This window comes from Thermobia domestica, chromosome 2 (genome assembly GCF_964235325.1).
Source record: "Thermobia domestica chromosome 2, izTheDome1.hap1.1, whole genome shotgun sequence".
In the NCBI taxonomy this organism is placed as follows: domain Eukaryota; kingdom Metazoa; phylum Arthropoda; class Insecta; order Zygentoma; family Lepismatidae; genus Thermobia; species Thermobia domestica.
In genome coordinates this window covers 106,082,997-106,099,454 of record NC_137455.1, presented here as the reverse complement: position 1 = coordinate 106,099,454, position 16,458 = coordinate 106,082,997, and the positions used below count along the sequence as shown (strand labels likewise).

Here is a 16,458-nt window from a genome sequence, read left to right as displayed (position 1 = left end):
AAAAACATTTTGCTTAAAAATAGAATACTGCTACAAATTTCAGCAACACTGTAAATAATGCGTATGGTCAAGGAGACAGATCGTTTACTGTACGAGAAGAAATTACCGTATTTGTACTGTCCATCCTGTACATTTGGCAACACTGCCGCAGACCTCTGCTGAATAAGCCCTATTTGGAGATTTTTAAAATTAAATTAAGTAGGAACAGTGTTCTGTACAAAGGTTTACTTAAGCTATAAAGTTTATAAGTACTATGAAGATTCTTAAAAAAAAAAAAAAAAAAAAAAAAAAAAAAGTTCCTTCACGCTGACTGGGGCTAGTGTGCTCTTTTTTCTTTCTTTTTAATTTCTTCGAGCGTCGTCATATGATTACTTACTTTTGATCACCCACTATCTTTTAAAGTGGCTCTCTCTTTTCTCTTTTCTCTTGACCTGTCTGGGATTACTATGCGAATAAAGGTTGATGTAAATTTTGGGCTTCAACTTTAACTAATCTAATCCAAGTATGTCTGGGCATCTAAATAGTTCATTAATAGAAAACTTGCCAACTTTATGTAAGTCCTAATAAATATAAGTTTATGTCGGTCTAGCTTCAACAAATCTGGCATTTAACTTTGACGAATATAAACTTCATTATGTAGCCTGAGGCTAAGCAGACCATCATTGACTTCCACACTAATTTTGATTTCCACTACATTGTTCAACATCAGCTTCGGTCTTTAGTCTTGACCAACATCAACCAAATTTGGTAAACTATCACTTAAGCAGGCTATCAATGATCTTCGTGTCAATTTTGGTCAAAATCGGTCAAATCATTCCTGAGAAAAGTTAACGAATAAGAAACTTAAAGTACTTCTTAATTCAGATTCAAGTAAGCCCTTTTCAAACTTTGAAAACTTAACTCAACTACTTTAAGTAACTTACTGACTCTATGACTTCAGAAACCCCAAAATTTCATAGCTGCAGTATTATCTACCATTAGAAGATACCCATACCCTATTGCAAGTCGATCCAGTCAGAATTGTTACTATCTTTATTTTTTCTCTTCTTTCCCGAAGTCTTCCGAACTAAATACCTGTACATCTAGTGAGCATTACACGTGCAAGTACCTTCCCGAAACCTTCCGAACTAAATATCTGTACATCTAGTGCATATTACACGTGCAAGTAAAGTATCACGCCCCTCTCAGATGTCCTCAGATTTAATTAATCATTATTACTTGAAATAATTAACCTATATTACTTATACTCTGCCTTTCTCGTTTGTCTAACCTACTAAAATATTTAAGCAAATAAAATGTTTGTGAAGAAGATCAGAATACTTTTGATAATATTTAATATGTGTGAATTATGTCATTGTACCTGGAAAGTGTGTTTTATTGAAAATGTATATTTTGGATTGTTTTAGCTGCATGAATTTTGTATTCACGTCGATTTTTAATCTATATGTTTATTTATTTACATTGTACATTGCTTCTACAGCAAAATTATTTTCTATTTATGATTTCTTGAACAATTATTTTCTATTTATGATTTCTTGAACTTTTTTTTTTGTTAAAAATACGTTTCCTTTGTTTTTATTATCATGCATTATATTCACTATATTGTTTGTCATGTTACAACAATCTTCCAGCTTATTGTTGTATATTTGTTTTCTGTATTCTGGATAAGTTAGTCATTTCATGCGACGAAATACATTAAACATATTACGCTGAAAATTTGTTAAAACTAGTAACAGTGACACAAACAAAAATTTCCAGGTGTCGAAAGCTAGAAACCAATTTCAGTTAATGTAAAAATGTTAAATATATTTTTATTCACATTTTTTTTTAAATGATGTATTTGATATCGGAATTAAAGAGTCCTCTACCTATAACGCTCTAACTTTGCTTCAGAAATGTATCAAAACATGTCTTCTTTCTAAATGTGTTAGTTCATAGTTTAGTTTGTAGACTCTTCAATACTAAAAGTAATATATATAGTGAGAGATAGACTTCATACTAGAGGGCTTTAGTTCTCCATAATACTATTTTAAAAAAATTACTGAAATATTGCAAGTCAGATTAATTTCAATTTCGAAATTAAGTTGAGTAAACAGCAAATATATTTCAAGTCATAAGTATACCACTGGAATACAGGGTAGTTTCATTTGTAAAGACTCCCTAGTCACTAATTTTAGCATTAGTATACAGAATGTTTCTTCTACAAGAGTTTCTCAGTTCATTATTATACTAGTGATTCCCAACAGATATATTGCGACACACTGGTGTTTCACACAGTCACATAGTCCCATAAAGAAATCAATTTTGAGGCAGACAGTCTACGCCTCTAGCGGTAGCAATAATGCTCAGTATTACGTAAAAGCACTACTCTATAGAAACTTACAGTCTTACGCTTTTATAATTTATATTATTAAAAAAATCAAACAAGTGTGTCATGATGTTTTGGACCTGCAATAAGGTATGTCATTAGTCAATTTGAATCACTTGTTTACATTAAGTATTTCCGTCCCGTACAGCCGTTAGTTATAGACCGCCTTATGCAGAGTCGTTTTGAAGAATGATTAGCGCCATACTAAATGCCTGACTACTGCAGGAAACATATATTAGTAGACCTCTTTAATATGGCACTAATCACGCGACAAAACGGCTCTACATAAAGTCCAGAGTGTTTAAGGACTCCTCAAGTTATGTACTATTCCGTTGATATACGTGGTGTATTTCCGTAATTATTTGTAATAACTTTCGGTTGTAACTCATCCATTACATTAAATGTGACTTAAGAAAAATCTAATCGGCATGGAAAGATAACCTCATTAATAGAGGTTATGTTATTAACCCAGCGAATATTAGCGTAATGTAATTCAGTAACCTAATATTATTTTCAGAAAGAAAAGCTTAACTATTTAAACTAAATTTCTCGGGCTTCTTAGCTGTCTTTATGATATGGCATTCATATATACTGGAACGGAAACATATTGCAAGAATTCAAGAATTCTTCACATTGAGATGATAATTAATAGCTCATCAAATTTGCGAATTTTGACACAAATAATAAATTTGGTATTCTGTAAAATGCAGACGGAAGTAGAGTTATATTCTATGCAAAAAAAAAAAAAAAAAAAAAATCACAGACTGAAATAATATTAAAAAAGAGTATAAAACACTTAGAAACTCTTGTAAATGCCATTATATGCCGTATTCCTAGAATAATTGATCTTGAACTAAGTACAGAAATCGTCCAGCATAGAAATGTTATCTATAAATTTTGCACTTACAAGGTTTCACGTTCTTTATTAATATCTGTTTCGTTAGTACCTATTACTTTTATATCAAAATTGGATCATTTCTTGACAAAGGTTTTCACTTCTCAGAATGTCATCTTGCACTTTTGCATAACTGGAGAATGATGTCATAATTCCTGATAACCAAATTCCTTATTCTTGAAAAATTGTTACTATGAAATACTAAATTTTGTAATAAAAACTCAATTTTTTGAAACTCTACGAAGTGGCACAAAGCTTCTAAAATGCGATGTATAATTATTGCTACTAGTTTTATATTTAAGCAGCTTATGAATCAGATGACTGAAAACTGCTTTGACTAATTACAATGAAATACTAAATTCTGAAAAAGAATTTAAACCGAAAAGCTTGTTTTCTTAAAATCTATTAATTGTAAATGACACAGGGACTATAAAATGGAGTGTATCGTTGTTGATGATTAATTTTACATCTATACGATTTGTAAATGAAACAGAGATGACCTGAAAACTGAGTTGAATAATTGAAGTAGTTTTGAATTATGAATGCTTACAATTCACTCATGCAAAAGTGCAAAGTGACATTTTAGAAATGAAATGGTTTGACTGTAAGTGACCCAAATTCTACTGAAGGAGCAAAACTGTATTGATAATTAATAAATAGTATAATATAGGCCTAGTTATAATAAAACACGTGCCAATTTATCTTGTTAAGCGTGGATGTATAGAGTTTGTAGCTTCTCAAACGGATTTTTGTAGGTTCAACTTTCCTGGAGCTCAGTTGCCCCAGATTCATTTTCCCATTGTTTCTATAGCCTGTAGCTCTGAAACGATAGGTTCTTCAGTCGTAATTACGTTATTAGAATCACGCAGTGAAATTTGTAATATTGTGTTGTTAGTATGTCCGTGGTCCTTCCGTTCGCTACTTTGCATGATAACTATTTTTTTTTTTTTTTTTTTTTTTTTTGCAATAGATAGAGCGATTTCGTTAATGGAGTAAATCTGTTAACGGATTAACAGATAACGGCAACTTTAGTAATGGATATCCATAGCTATTATTTAAAAAAAATATATGTTCTTCTGCAATAGATATCTATAGCGGCTGTGTCGACTGAGTTCAAGAACGGAGTAAATTTGTTAACGTATTAATGAATAACGGCGACTGTAACGATGGCTATCTGCAGCCCAATCCATAAATGTTAGCGATTTTTTTTTCAACAGAAAGCTAGAGAGAGAATCTCTGCTGAGTTCGTTAATGGAGTCAATCCTTTATCATCCGTTAACGTAACGTAACGTAACGTAACGATGCTCATATCCAATACATAGAAATATTTCTCGTAATCCTCTGTACTGTCATTATAAGAGTTTATTTTAGTTCGGTGTACGTGTACAGTAATAATGAATCTCATCTTAAAATTCTTAAAATAGTCACAAAAGTTCTCTGAATATAAATTACTTTCAAATATATTCTGGAAGTACTGTATAAATAATTGATTCGGGCTTATATCTGACTTGGTAATATTAAATCTTAATAGCTGTCATATGGAGTTGCATTGTCACTTTCAGTGGTGTCACTCCGATAAAAAAAAGAAAAAAGTCATTTTAAAAATACTTTTGAAGGAGTATAAGTTTCTCCATAGTTTTCCGTGAGTTAAAGATAGTTTTCTACTTGGTACACCCGTAGCTAAGAATAACCAGTGGGGCTCAACCCCTCCTCCAAGCGACCACCTTCAGCGCCCTCAAAAACTTTCACTTGTTTGTTGGCGTGTATGTATGAACGTAAGGTGAACTCAAGTCAGTCTCCCAAATATCATTGCACCCCTGCCTTAATCAATTCGTAACAGGCTATCGACAAATAATAGTAACGTTAATCATATGAACAGTGACTTTTGAACTTGGCTTGCCGAACTTATCAGCAGTTTGGTTTTATTTTATTTATTTATTACAATTATGTAGTGCAGGATAGATATTGGTTCCTTTCTATGTAATTTCTTTACTCCTTGTGACATATTTCGCGTCATTTTTCTACATAATGCTGTATACATGTGTAACTTGATATGAAATGTACTGTAGAAAAATTCTTACTGTTATGAACAAAAAGTACATTTAGTTTCACATTAATATGACATGCTTAACTAGGTAAAAGTAACATTTTTTTAAAATCCTTTAAAATTCTCAGATAAATTCTTTATTAGACATGAATTGGAATTTATTTTAACTATCACCGTGACATCACAATTTAACGAGAATTCGCTAATAGACATAATGTATGAGTAATGTCAAATAATTGCTAATGGAACATGAGGAACACATTTTAATAGTCTAACGAAAATTATTAATCTTGCTGTACTTATATGGGGACCAGAATTCCTCAAATAGTCAATATTTCGAGTGCGTTTATCCAGTACTCTTCATCAGCATTAAAATACAAATTTATATCATGTATGCAACAAGTTAATCACATGTTATGATGCTATAACTCCAGTAAAAATGATGTAATTGTAGAACTATTAGATACCAATACGCAAAAAAGTGCTTTTTTAAAGAAAGTTCCTATTGATTTCGTCTGTATGTATTGATAATGCTGAAAAGACTCTTTTGAAGAAAAATTTGTGTAATTCAATATCTGTATAAACAAACATTAGAAATTATTGAATTCTTGATCAGGTGAAGTGCACTTTCCAGTCTTAAATAGAATAATTGTGGTGTGGATTAAGTGTCTTTAAGGCTCTTACTGTAGTGGGATTTTCATTATTTCAGCTACATATTGGTATCTTATAGTTCTACAATTACTTCATTTCCACTTGAGTTATAGCATCATAGCATGTGATCAACTTCTTGTGTAGGTTCTTTTTTTCATTACTTTTTTAAAGACGATAACCCGTTGAAATCTTGAAAGCTAGGTGTCTATGTTTATACCTTCAGTGTGTTTAAGTTCCAAACAATCATACATGTATATATCATGTGAATATTATGTAAGTGGCTATATAATAAGATGAAACATAGTTACATGATCGACTGGAGCATAAATACATTGAAGCTATCATATTAAGAAGATTTAGTTTTCAAGCCTCAAATGATTTGTTGACGGAGAACACAGAAAAAGGGAAAAGAGTAAGAAAGAAAGGGGGAGGAAAAGCAAGAATATACTATTAAGAGTATTTTAAAAATGTTTTGTCAATATTGAAACTTGCTGACAGTAGTCTCACCAGTGACAGTGCTTACTAGACGTTTCTCTCAATTTGTATTTTACATTCCATTCATCATTAGTTCCAATCTTGTAGCTTAAGCGTTTGTTTCTAATACTTTTATTATAGTAGGTGGGCTTCATAAATAGTCGTGTACGTAACTTGCATTCTGATATATGATAAGCCAGTATATATTTTTTCTGGCGAATGTCGTCTACCATTATTTTAAATAAAGTGTATAATGTTCCATAAAACTACGATACGACGAGTGTCAAAGTCCTACTATGTTTTCAGAGCTAATATAGGCTTTTATTTATTTTTTAAGAAATGTACATTATTAAATAAATAGTCGTAAATAACTAAAAAGAAAAATCATTTCAAATACATTCAATTGACCAACATACAACTACGTGTTCAGCACATACATTTAGAAAGAAGTGTTCTTTTTAATATTTCATATTTCTTCTTACCTATACAAAATTACGTTCTCTATCAGAAAGAAAAGTAAAAATAAATAGAATTGAAATATTCGCCTTCTGCTGACGTTTGTTCGCGCATTTTTTATAAATATTGTTTCGATTAAGATACTACTTCTACAATAAGAATATCAATAATTTTGTTCTTTAATATGTCGATTGAAAATTAAATAGATAATCATTTACATATGCAGTACTTCCAAAGCAAGCCGTTATGAAAAGAAGAGAAAATTAATACATAGAACATTACAATACTTAGAGGAAAATCAGAACAACATCATAAAGTTATAATAAGAATTTAGTTCGTTTGATACTTAACGGTGTTGAACTTTTGCACCATTTCTGTTTTCCTTTGCAATGAACTGGAATTTCAATTCTTTGATTTTGCTTATTTCGTTAAAAAAAATAAAATATTTAAATGCCCATTACTTCGAGAAAATAGTATATAATTGGAGCGAAGTTCCTCTTCACTCGTCTTAGGCATTTGTTTCTGCGGATATTTCTCCGAGATGCCTGCGCTATTCTTAAGCAAATTTGATATAGTGATTTGAGAGCGCGAGCTGAATGTTGTAAGGGGTGGCATGTCGCGATCGGACATACTATTGAGAAATAAGCACAAAAAAAAAAGGATACCCATAGACTTAATCTTAGAAAATGGGGGGTGCGGTGGCTCAGTGGTAGAGCGTTCACCTCTGGTGCTTGGCGTCCCTGGTTCGATCCCAGCTCGCGCCGTGAGGACTTTGTGGTGGACAAACACCGTGCTCGTGAGTTTTCTCGGGGTTCTCCCGTTTCCTCTCACTTTCTTCATTCCACCATTTCATTCATTCCTCATGATCACCATCTCCTTTAGCCTAACCGGCATAACCGTGGGACGTAAAACTAAAGATTTCATTTCATTTTTTTAATCTTAGAAAAGTATTTGGCATGAGAATTCTCATTGTAAACAGTGGAAAAGAGAATTTTCAGCATTAGAAATAGGGCAAAGCTCTTTTCGTTTTGTTCTAAGGAACACAAATTTTCAAACCCATAATGCTTTTCGCTGATATGGTAAATTCAACTATCAACTATCAATATGTCACGTTCGTTCACGAAAACAATTGATTCAACTAAACAATTTATCAATAGAAATCGATCCCTTCGCTCCAAATTTGCAATTATTGTATACCTAGTATATAATTTTAATTTATTTAATAAAGAAATTAAAATTTAAGTAATATCACATTTATATATAATGCAAATTCGTTTTGAAAAAGAAATAGACATTTAACTAAATTTTTGAAGAAAAAGAAACGAATAAAATCAGATTACAAAAATTCCAATTTGTTTCGAAGAAATAGAAAAGACATTCCTCATCTAAAACAATGGGATAAAAGAAAGAAAGAAAAAAAAAGATTGCATAAATATTGCGTTAAAAGAGCGCAATGTGATAGTAAACAGTGTACACTATTACTTGAAATATATATTGAATATAATCTCTATTTATAGTTTTATGTCCATGTGTACTTTATCTATGTGTTCTTATAATTTATAGATATGTTCTTTGTTTTATTATATAGTATACCACCATCCGCGAGGTCGATCAAGAATGGAGAGAGAAAGAGTGGAATATGACGACTATGCACCTATGCCCCGTGATGCAATGTTGTACCGCGAGGAGAGGCACCGGATGAGGGAAGAGGACTATCACTCACCGCACCACGCGTCATCTCGGAGAGCACTCAATGCTATCTAGTACTTGAGCTCAGTGTGACAGAAAAGAGCTTCAATATCCTCTTTAGGTGCAGAAGATGGTGAAAGTTAAAAAGATGTATAAATATACACATATTAAAGAAAACATAAAGTTACGAGGGGGGAAAAAATTAACATTTTAAAACAAAAATGAAAACTTTACCATTTTCTACATCTTTACATATTTATTTAGGAGAACAAGAAAGAAAGAAAAAAAACTTTAAGAAAAAAAGACTATTAACATGAGTGCAATCCTCATTGACTTCAACCTTATTTACGTGTGCTACACTAAGAAAAAACAAACAGAAAAAAGAAGTCCTATTTTATGAAAAAAAGCTAGAATACGGAAAAGAAAAATTATGCATGATCATTATAATAATAATAATAATATATATATATTATATATATATATATACATACATACATACACCATTTTTGATTCTGCTTCCTCCCTTTTTATCCCTATTGCACGATTTAAAAGTTCTCTACAGTATTTTGAAAAATACCTTCCCTGTTTGATTATGCTTTTTTTTGCTGCCTCTTATTGTCCCATAAAAAATGCATCATAATTCTTACTTTTAAGTGAACTTTTTAGATAAACAAATGTTTAGAAAATAATTATAAAAAAAGAATTTTGGTGAATTTATTGCCTTGCCAAACATTTTTTTATGTGATAACTTTGTGATTGGAAGGGAGAAGTAAACACATATAAATGCTTGTATGTACAATACACTGTTATACACATACCCACATCCACACATACATATATAGATATAGATATATATATATATACGTATAAACTCATAATTATTAACAAATTGAAATAAACAAAATAAAAGGTATTTATGTGACAAATTGAGGGTTTAAGATAAACTTTCAATATGTCAAAAATAATTTTAGAAAATCATTTTTGTGTGTAATTTTTTTTTCAAAAGAAATTATTATAATACAAGTATAAACTGTTTTTAACTGGTTATCGATAAATTCGTCAATGTAGTCTATTGTTTCTTCCTATTTTGATTGAAAATATAACTTGATTATCTCGTTATCCATTCAGGACATTGAATTGACATCTTAATTATTTGTAGTGTTATCATGAACACTTTATTGATAACTCGTTGTAACCATAAATACCTTTTATTAGTTTATATTTCTTACTTTTTTTATTTTTTGACATATATAGCGATGTCGAACTGGGCTTCCTTTGTTTGTTATACATATATTTTGAAATTTGTGAAATGTACAGTTTTTGATCAGTTTCTCCTACTCACAATCCGACCTTCAAAATGTACGCAAGCTGTAAGTTTATTGTCGTGTGCATGCATCTCCATTTCAAGCAAAGGTTTTAAAAGAAAATGTTCATAAAATTGATGGACTGTGATGGAAGATTTTCAGCCTGTTAATTTAATACATTTAGGACAGGTGGAAAATAATTTATCGGTAATTAACTCTCTTTTTAGAAACAAATAAAAAAAAACAAAGACTGTATTGAATTATTTGATGAAACCTTTAAAAAATTCATATATATATATATGAACTTATTTACATACAAGGAAAGAATGAAAGTTGTGCTAAATTTCTGAGTTTTTTAAAAAATAAAAAGAACAAGTACACTTTTTCTCTATAATTATTAAAATTTCATGACTACAGGTACTTAATATCTGTATTCATTAATAATAACACACACATATATAAATAATATAAATACATATAGCACGATATGTCTTTTTTACGAAGGCTGATAATGACTATGGATTCTATGTTTCTTAGCCTTGTATGTCTTTTTTAAAAATATAATTAAAATAAAATACCGATGATTCTAAATCGGTATGTTGTTATCTTTAACTTGCCACTTCACATGAACATATTTACCCTCTTAAAAGACAAAGAAAAACTTATACTCTCTCTCTCTCACACACACACAAACACATAAACATATATATATATACATACATACATACATGATACATTTCCCGCATTTTCCCAGATTAGGTTGTATGTTAGTAGTATGAAAGGGAGTAAATGATTTTTTAGAAAGGATATATATATATATATGTATATATATATATATATATACACGTTAATTTACAGATGCATGACTTGAACTGAAAAAAAAAAACTATATATACTCACATATACACAAGGTGAAAACCTTATAATATAAGGTTGACATACTTGGCTCAAAAATAAACAAAAAATAGAAAGAAACGAAAAAAATAAGAAGGATTTTATATATATATATATGTGTGTATGTAGGAACAAGTTTATTCTTTTTTCGTAATGTAGATTTCTCAGTAGGTTAAAAAAAATAGTCCTGTTGAAATTTTCAATTACAGAAACAAATATATACATATATAATAACGATAGAATTTTCAATTATTTCAAATGCACAGTAGATGTATATGTCGCACACTTCAAGAAAAAGAAAATTTTTAAAAAATAGTGCTCAATCTTTTCTTGACAGATGTATTTTATGTCAGTTGATCCCTTCATACTGGTTAATTAACGATACTGTAGAATATATTATGGTTTTAAGAAGATACAATATTGTTTTTTGAACAGAACAAATGGCTGTATGAAATGAAAAAAGTGTGAGTTTTTTCAGTCAGTTTGCGGTATATATATTTTCATCATTATGTTGTTTCTTAAAACAAAAAAAAAAAAAAAAAAAAAAGAGAAAGGAGCTTGAATAACAAAACTGTAGAAGTTGTTTAGGTGCTCATTAAAGACAAGTAAAAGAAATGAAGCACGATATTTGTACTTCAAGATCATGTCCATTCTTAGTTACTTCTAGATCCGTTAACTCTCGAGGAAAATTTTGAAAAATACAGTACTGCTGCGACTTTGTTGTGACTAACAAAAATAAAGTTCATTAGAGTATTATCTCGTAATATTCAGAGGCATAACATATATATATAACTTTATTTAAACAAGAATAATTCCTCATATTTTTTTAATCATGCATTTAATGTTTTAATGTCTTGATTAAATGCAAATAATATTCATGTCTTACGAACAGTAGACAGAAAAGTTTATTAGTTCATTATCTTTGCACTCTTAACAGCAAAGCTGGATATTTTTATGACAATAAATTTCAATATGAATTGATCTATTTAATTCTAGTTTCCTTTATCACAGAGAGAGAATACAGTATAATACTCTGTAAACTATGTAAACTACTAAAATTGATCGACTTCTTCCGAGGTTATTGGCAAAGAAATATTTGTTAATTTGGTATGCACTTTTGTTGGCAACAACATATGTTTTATTTCGTATATTCTTCTCATGTGGAGCGTTTTCCTGTTTTATTATGAAGTGCTTTAGATTCTCATATTAATTCTATTATTTTTATTTATCAATTAATTCAGAAAAATCTGAAACCAAGTTTGTGAAATACATTGCCAAGTTTCGTTGCTTTATTTTCTCAGTAGTTCCAGTCATTAATGAAAAAAAAAATTATCTAAATTAATAAACTAAATCAAGTACCAGTACTAACAAATTACTTTTAATTTCCTTTCGAAAAAAGAATGTCGTTGAAGAAGTCTTACATTGTCTGTTTCGAAAGAAATAAATATTTGTGGAAGTAAATGTTTCTGTTATCTTAAAATCAATATACTAACTTTTAAAGTAAATGAACAGAATTAAAGTTTTAATATATGTCAACTTATTCTGCTCTTGGTAAGTATAACTTTCTTAGTAAAAGTATATATATGTCACATTTATATATTTGTTATGCCGCTGCTAATCTAATTATAATGAACAAGTTCTTTTAAAATAAAAGAAAAAATAGTTGTAAATTCCTTGAAAGTTATAGTATTCAGAACAGTTATATGCTGGCCATAAACAAAATATAAGTAGGTTGCCATGAAATGTCTGGTACATTTTAATGGTAAGAAATTATGAATGCGCAGCGTGTAAGCTGTGATGTGCTTGCCATAAGTTTGTATGTACAGTTTAAGATATTTTTTATGACCTATGATAATTATGGATAAAAATGAGAAAGGATTTATTGTTAAATAATCATTATTCCATGCACTAAAGTGCATTCACTTTTTTGGTTTTGTCTTTATTATTATTATTATTATTATTGCAATGCTAGATTCTTGTTAGAATTTTTGCTGCATTGAATCTAAGAATTCATTAGGATAGTTTACGTCTTGTTCCTTCTGTATGGTCTTCTGAATGATGAAGAAAACGTCAAACGTCAACACAACGCGTTGTTATGTGTATATTTCAGTGGCATAGCCAGGTTTTATATTGAGGATAAAATATCCTGAAAAGGCAAATATATGAAGAGGAAAATTTTTAGTTAATCAACTATCTGTACAATAAATGTTTATATATTGCTACTTTAATTATGATATAAGACTAAATTGAATTCAACTCGTTTGGTATGTTCAATCTTACAAAAGCACAGCCATGACTAAATGATACAATTGTTGTGGGTATATCTCTTTATATATATATATATATATATATATATATATAGTAGTAATCAAAATAATCAAAAAAAGTTAATGTTAGTTTACTAATTATATTGACATTAAGTATTCATGTTTACAAAACTTTAAAAGTAATACAACATATTTTTATTCTGGACTTTACATAATATTAACACTGTTTCTTGATATATATTAGTTCAAACACATATGAAAAGTTTTTCTGTAAATGGGATACCCACAACATATGTACTTGTTTAGTATTATGAGAAAATTTGTAATATACAACAAGAAAAGGGTAATTAATTATTTTATTATTACTAAACAATAGCCTTTATCGCAACTTTGGAGTGTAACAACATATTGTACATTTTTCTTACTGATTTCTTGGAAAAATTCAACTTTATAAAACAAATATATTATCTACAGTGTAAATATTCTCCTTTTAACTACAAAAAATGAAAGGGTATGAGTGCTTATAAATAACTGTTTCCCTGGTTATACCACTTGTATTTTCCTCACTTTTGTTATCTATCAATCTTGTTATTTAAAGCTATTATATACCTAAACGCGATGCAGCTCATCTCGTAGGCACTTTAACTCCACTCAAATCAGTTACCCACCTTTGTATGAGACTGATTACTGATTACTTATGTCGGGTAACCAGTTAAGCATTAGTGAAAATCCAGCATTAACTTTGCCTTTTATACATATATATCAATTGAAATTGTTATCATTAAAATAAAATTTAATATTTTTTCTCAAAATAGAAAGTATGGGAAGGAGGCTAAAATTCTTGTCATTTTAATGAGTGAAAAGGCTGAACATATATATTAGAACATATGGTGTAATATGAAGTAACTCTGGTTTATAATTATGTTTGGTATTTAGTAGATTTATTATTTACCGGAAATCAGATAGATTTACTATCGTACAGATATTAATAAAAGCATTACCAAGAACTTCTTTCGTTGAAGCTTCATTAGATACAGACAAACAGAATAGGAAGGATGAAATATTAAAAGATGAGCAGCAACCATGAAACGTCAAATCTAACGCCACATTAGCCTTCAGAGCGCATTCTGGAATTAATACTGCTCTTTCAATACTTTGTTGTTTTTTTTTTTTTTTTTTTTTTTTTTCTACTTTCCTCCTCGCAGTTTGATAAAGGTCAGGAAAAGATCTCACTTAGTCTGTGTGACAATATTTCTACCTGATGGAAATTTATTTATTTATTTATTTTCAATGCCCACTTTAGGATTTCTTTTTATCCATATATATATATTAGCTTTACGAACATTGACCATTAGAAATATAAAGAAACTCACTACACTAATATCATATTCAGAAAGATGCGATAGGATATTTCAAACTGAGTTAGGTTTTCTCTTTCTACTTCCTTAGTATTAATAACAGTTTTTGATGAGTATATGTGCGTGAATGTGTATTTAAATATTATCATCACAAAAGTTCCTTTATCATAATTTATCATTATGATTCAATGTTTTTACAAATAAATTATATTTCTAAGTACATCAATTAAATAACTTTCATTTCAAGAGACATAATAATTTTATTAATGAAGATTGATTACTACTATGTATTCTTTGTATATTCTGGAAACCATGACCTCCATTACACAAACACAATTTGATAATGCATTTGTATATGATAATGTGATGTTATATTGTGAAATTAGGCTAGATTTTCCAATGAATGCTAATGAAAACAATATAAATTCAGAGATAAGTTTGTAAATCGATAAAGTTGTGAGTTCGAGATACTTAATGTAGAATTTGTATTGAATTTTAAATTGTTATATTGATCTAGTGATCTCAGAAAGAAAATGGGTACTCAAAGGTATCGAAAACTGCTTTCATCTGCAAATGCAATCTTTCGAAAATAATCATTGCTACGTAAATTCGTATTATTTCTATATTAATTTACACTAACAAACCTATGGTATAATCGTTTCTTTTAATTACGAAACATAACCGTCATTATTAAATTCATATGCATTCATACAACTATGATTATGCATACAATACGTAGTTACACTATTATTTTCAATCTTTGACCTCAAATATTCCTAATTTTCTTAAAATGCTTTAGATTCAAAGAAATGTAAGCAAAAGATTAGTATTCACCGCATTTTTGCAGTAAGTACTAGCCTTTTGCTTACATTTTTTGTAAACATTAACACCGCTCGCAATGCTGTGATACTTTAGATTCGTTTCTCTTTATACAATTATGTCAGGCATATTTATATTTTCCTATTTCTTTATTTTGGAGCATGAATGTAAATTTCTACTTTTAATTCTTCAAGATTGTTTACATATTACTTTCAGCTTAGTTATGTTAGTATTGTACATGTTAATATTTTCAGTTTGCATAACTCATATTTCTTTTTTTTTTTTTTTAAATAGTTTCCTATTTGTGTCACACACATTTTTTTTCTTTTTGTAGATGATACACTACAGCAAAGTACAAAATCTTGAAAGTAGCATGTATGCATAAGTATTCATAACATCGTTTTGTATTTATTTATTTATTTATAAATTACTTAACATATTATTTAAAAGAAAACGAAAGTTAAACAGAAGTAACAGCCTTTTTACTCACATTTATATAACGGTACAGAAAAAAATATTGTATTATGATCAGTGAAATTTTAAGTGCATCCTTCTCTTAAATATTTGTTGGATTTTCATTATGTCAAAGGTACATCATATACATATATATATATATATTATATATACACACGCATATATATAATATATCTGTCGTTCTGTGGGCAGAAAATCAAACACTCTTTGTAAATTATAATTATATAGCATGTAGTTGCATCTTGCTGAAGTATGAAAGAAAAAGGAAAGAAAAGAAAAATAATACGTAAAAGAAATATTTGAGTAATTACTTTTGTTGATAAGTGGTGAGTGGCATCGTTATGCGCCTACATTATAAAAGAGTAAAGATTGTTCTTTTTTTTTTTAAAAAAAAAAAAAAGAAAGTACTTAAATACATAAATATATATATATATATTTAAAAATATATAAAAAAAGAATGATAATGAAAGCATAATGATGCTATGACATGTTGCTGAATGTTATATTTCATGTTGTGGGATATGATACTGTTGCTCCCAGCGTGACTGTTGTTTTCAGAGCAGAGTGAGACCATTTAAGAATTTAAAAATGTCGAAAAAAAAACTTATTTAAAAAAAGCACGAAGCTTCACTCATGATTTTTTTCTTTTTCTTTTTTTTTTTTTCGGGTGATGTCAACTTCATTCCCAATTGGGAAGCAGAGCAAAGTGTTTACTACTACATTTCCTTCCCAAAAAGTTCCACTTGTTGGAAAATTTGTAAA

The 16,458-nt window shown here is 29.2% G+C and overlaps 1 protein-coding gene across 8 annotated transcripts in view; it reads left to right on the top strand.

Annotated features, from left to right (window-relative positions):
* Ca-beta (Calcium channel protein beta subunit) overlaps positions 1 to 16,077 on the top strand; it is a 636,212-nt gene extending 620,135 nt beyond the window's left edge. For 7 of the 8 annotated variants that reach the window (XM_081744588.1, XM_081744567.1, XM_081744550.1 and 4 more), the window contains one exon: positions 8,480 to 16,077. In XM_081744588.1, the coding sequence (XP_081600714.1) occupies positions 8,480 to 8,655 (176 nt within the window). In that variant the 3' untranslated portion in view covers positions 8,656 to 16,077. The remainder of the gene's footprint in view (positions 1 to 8,479) is intronic. The other variant, XR_014128947.1, reaches the window with a different exon arrangement.
* Positions 16,078 to 16,458: the final 381 nt, after the last annotated feature.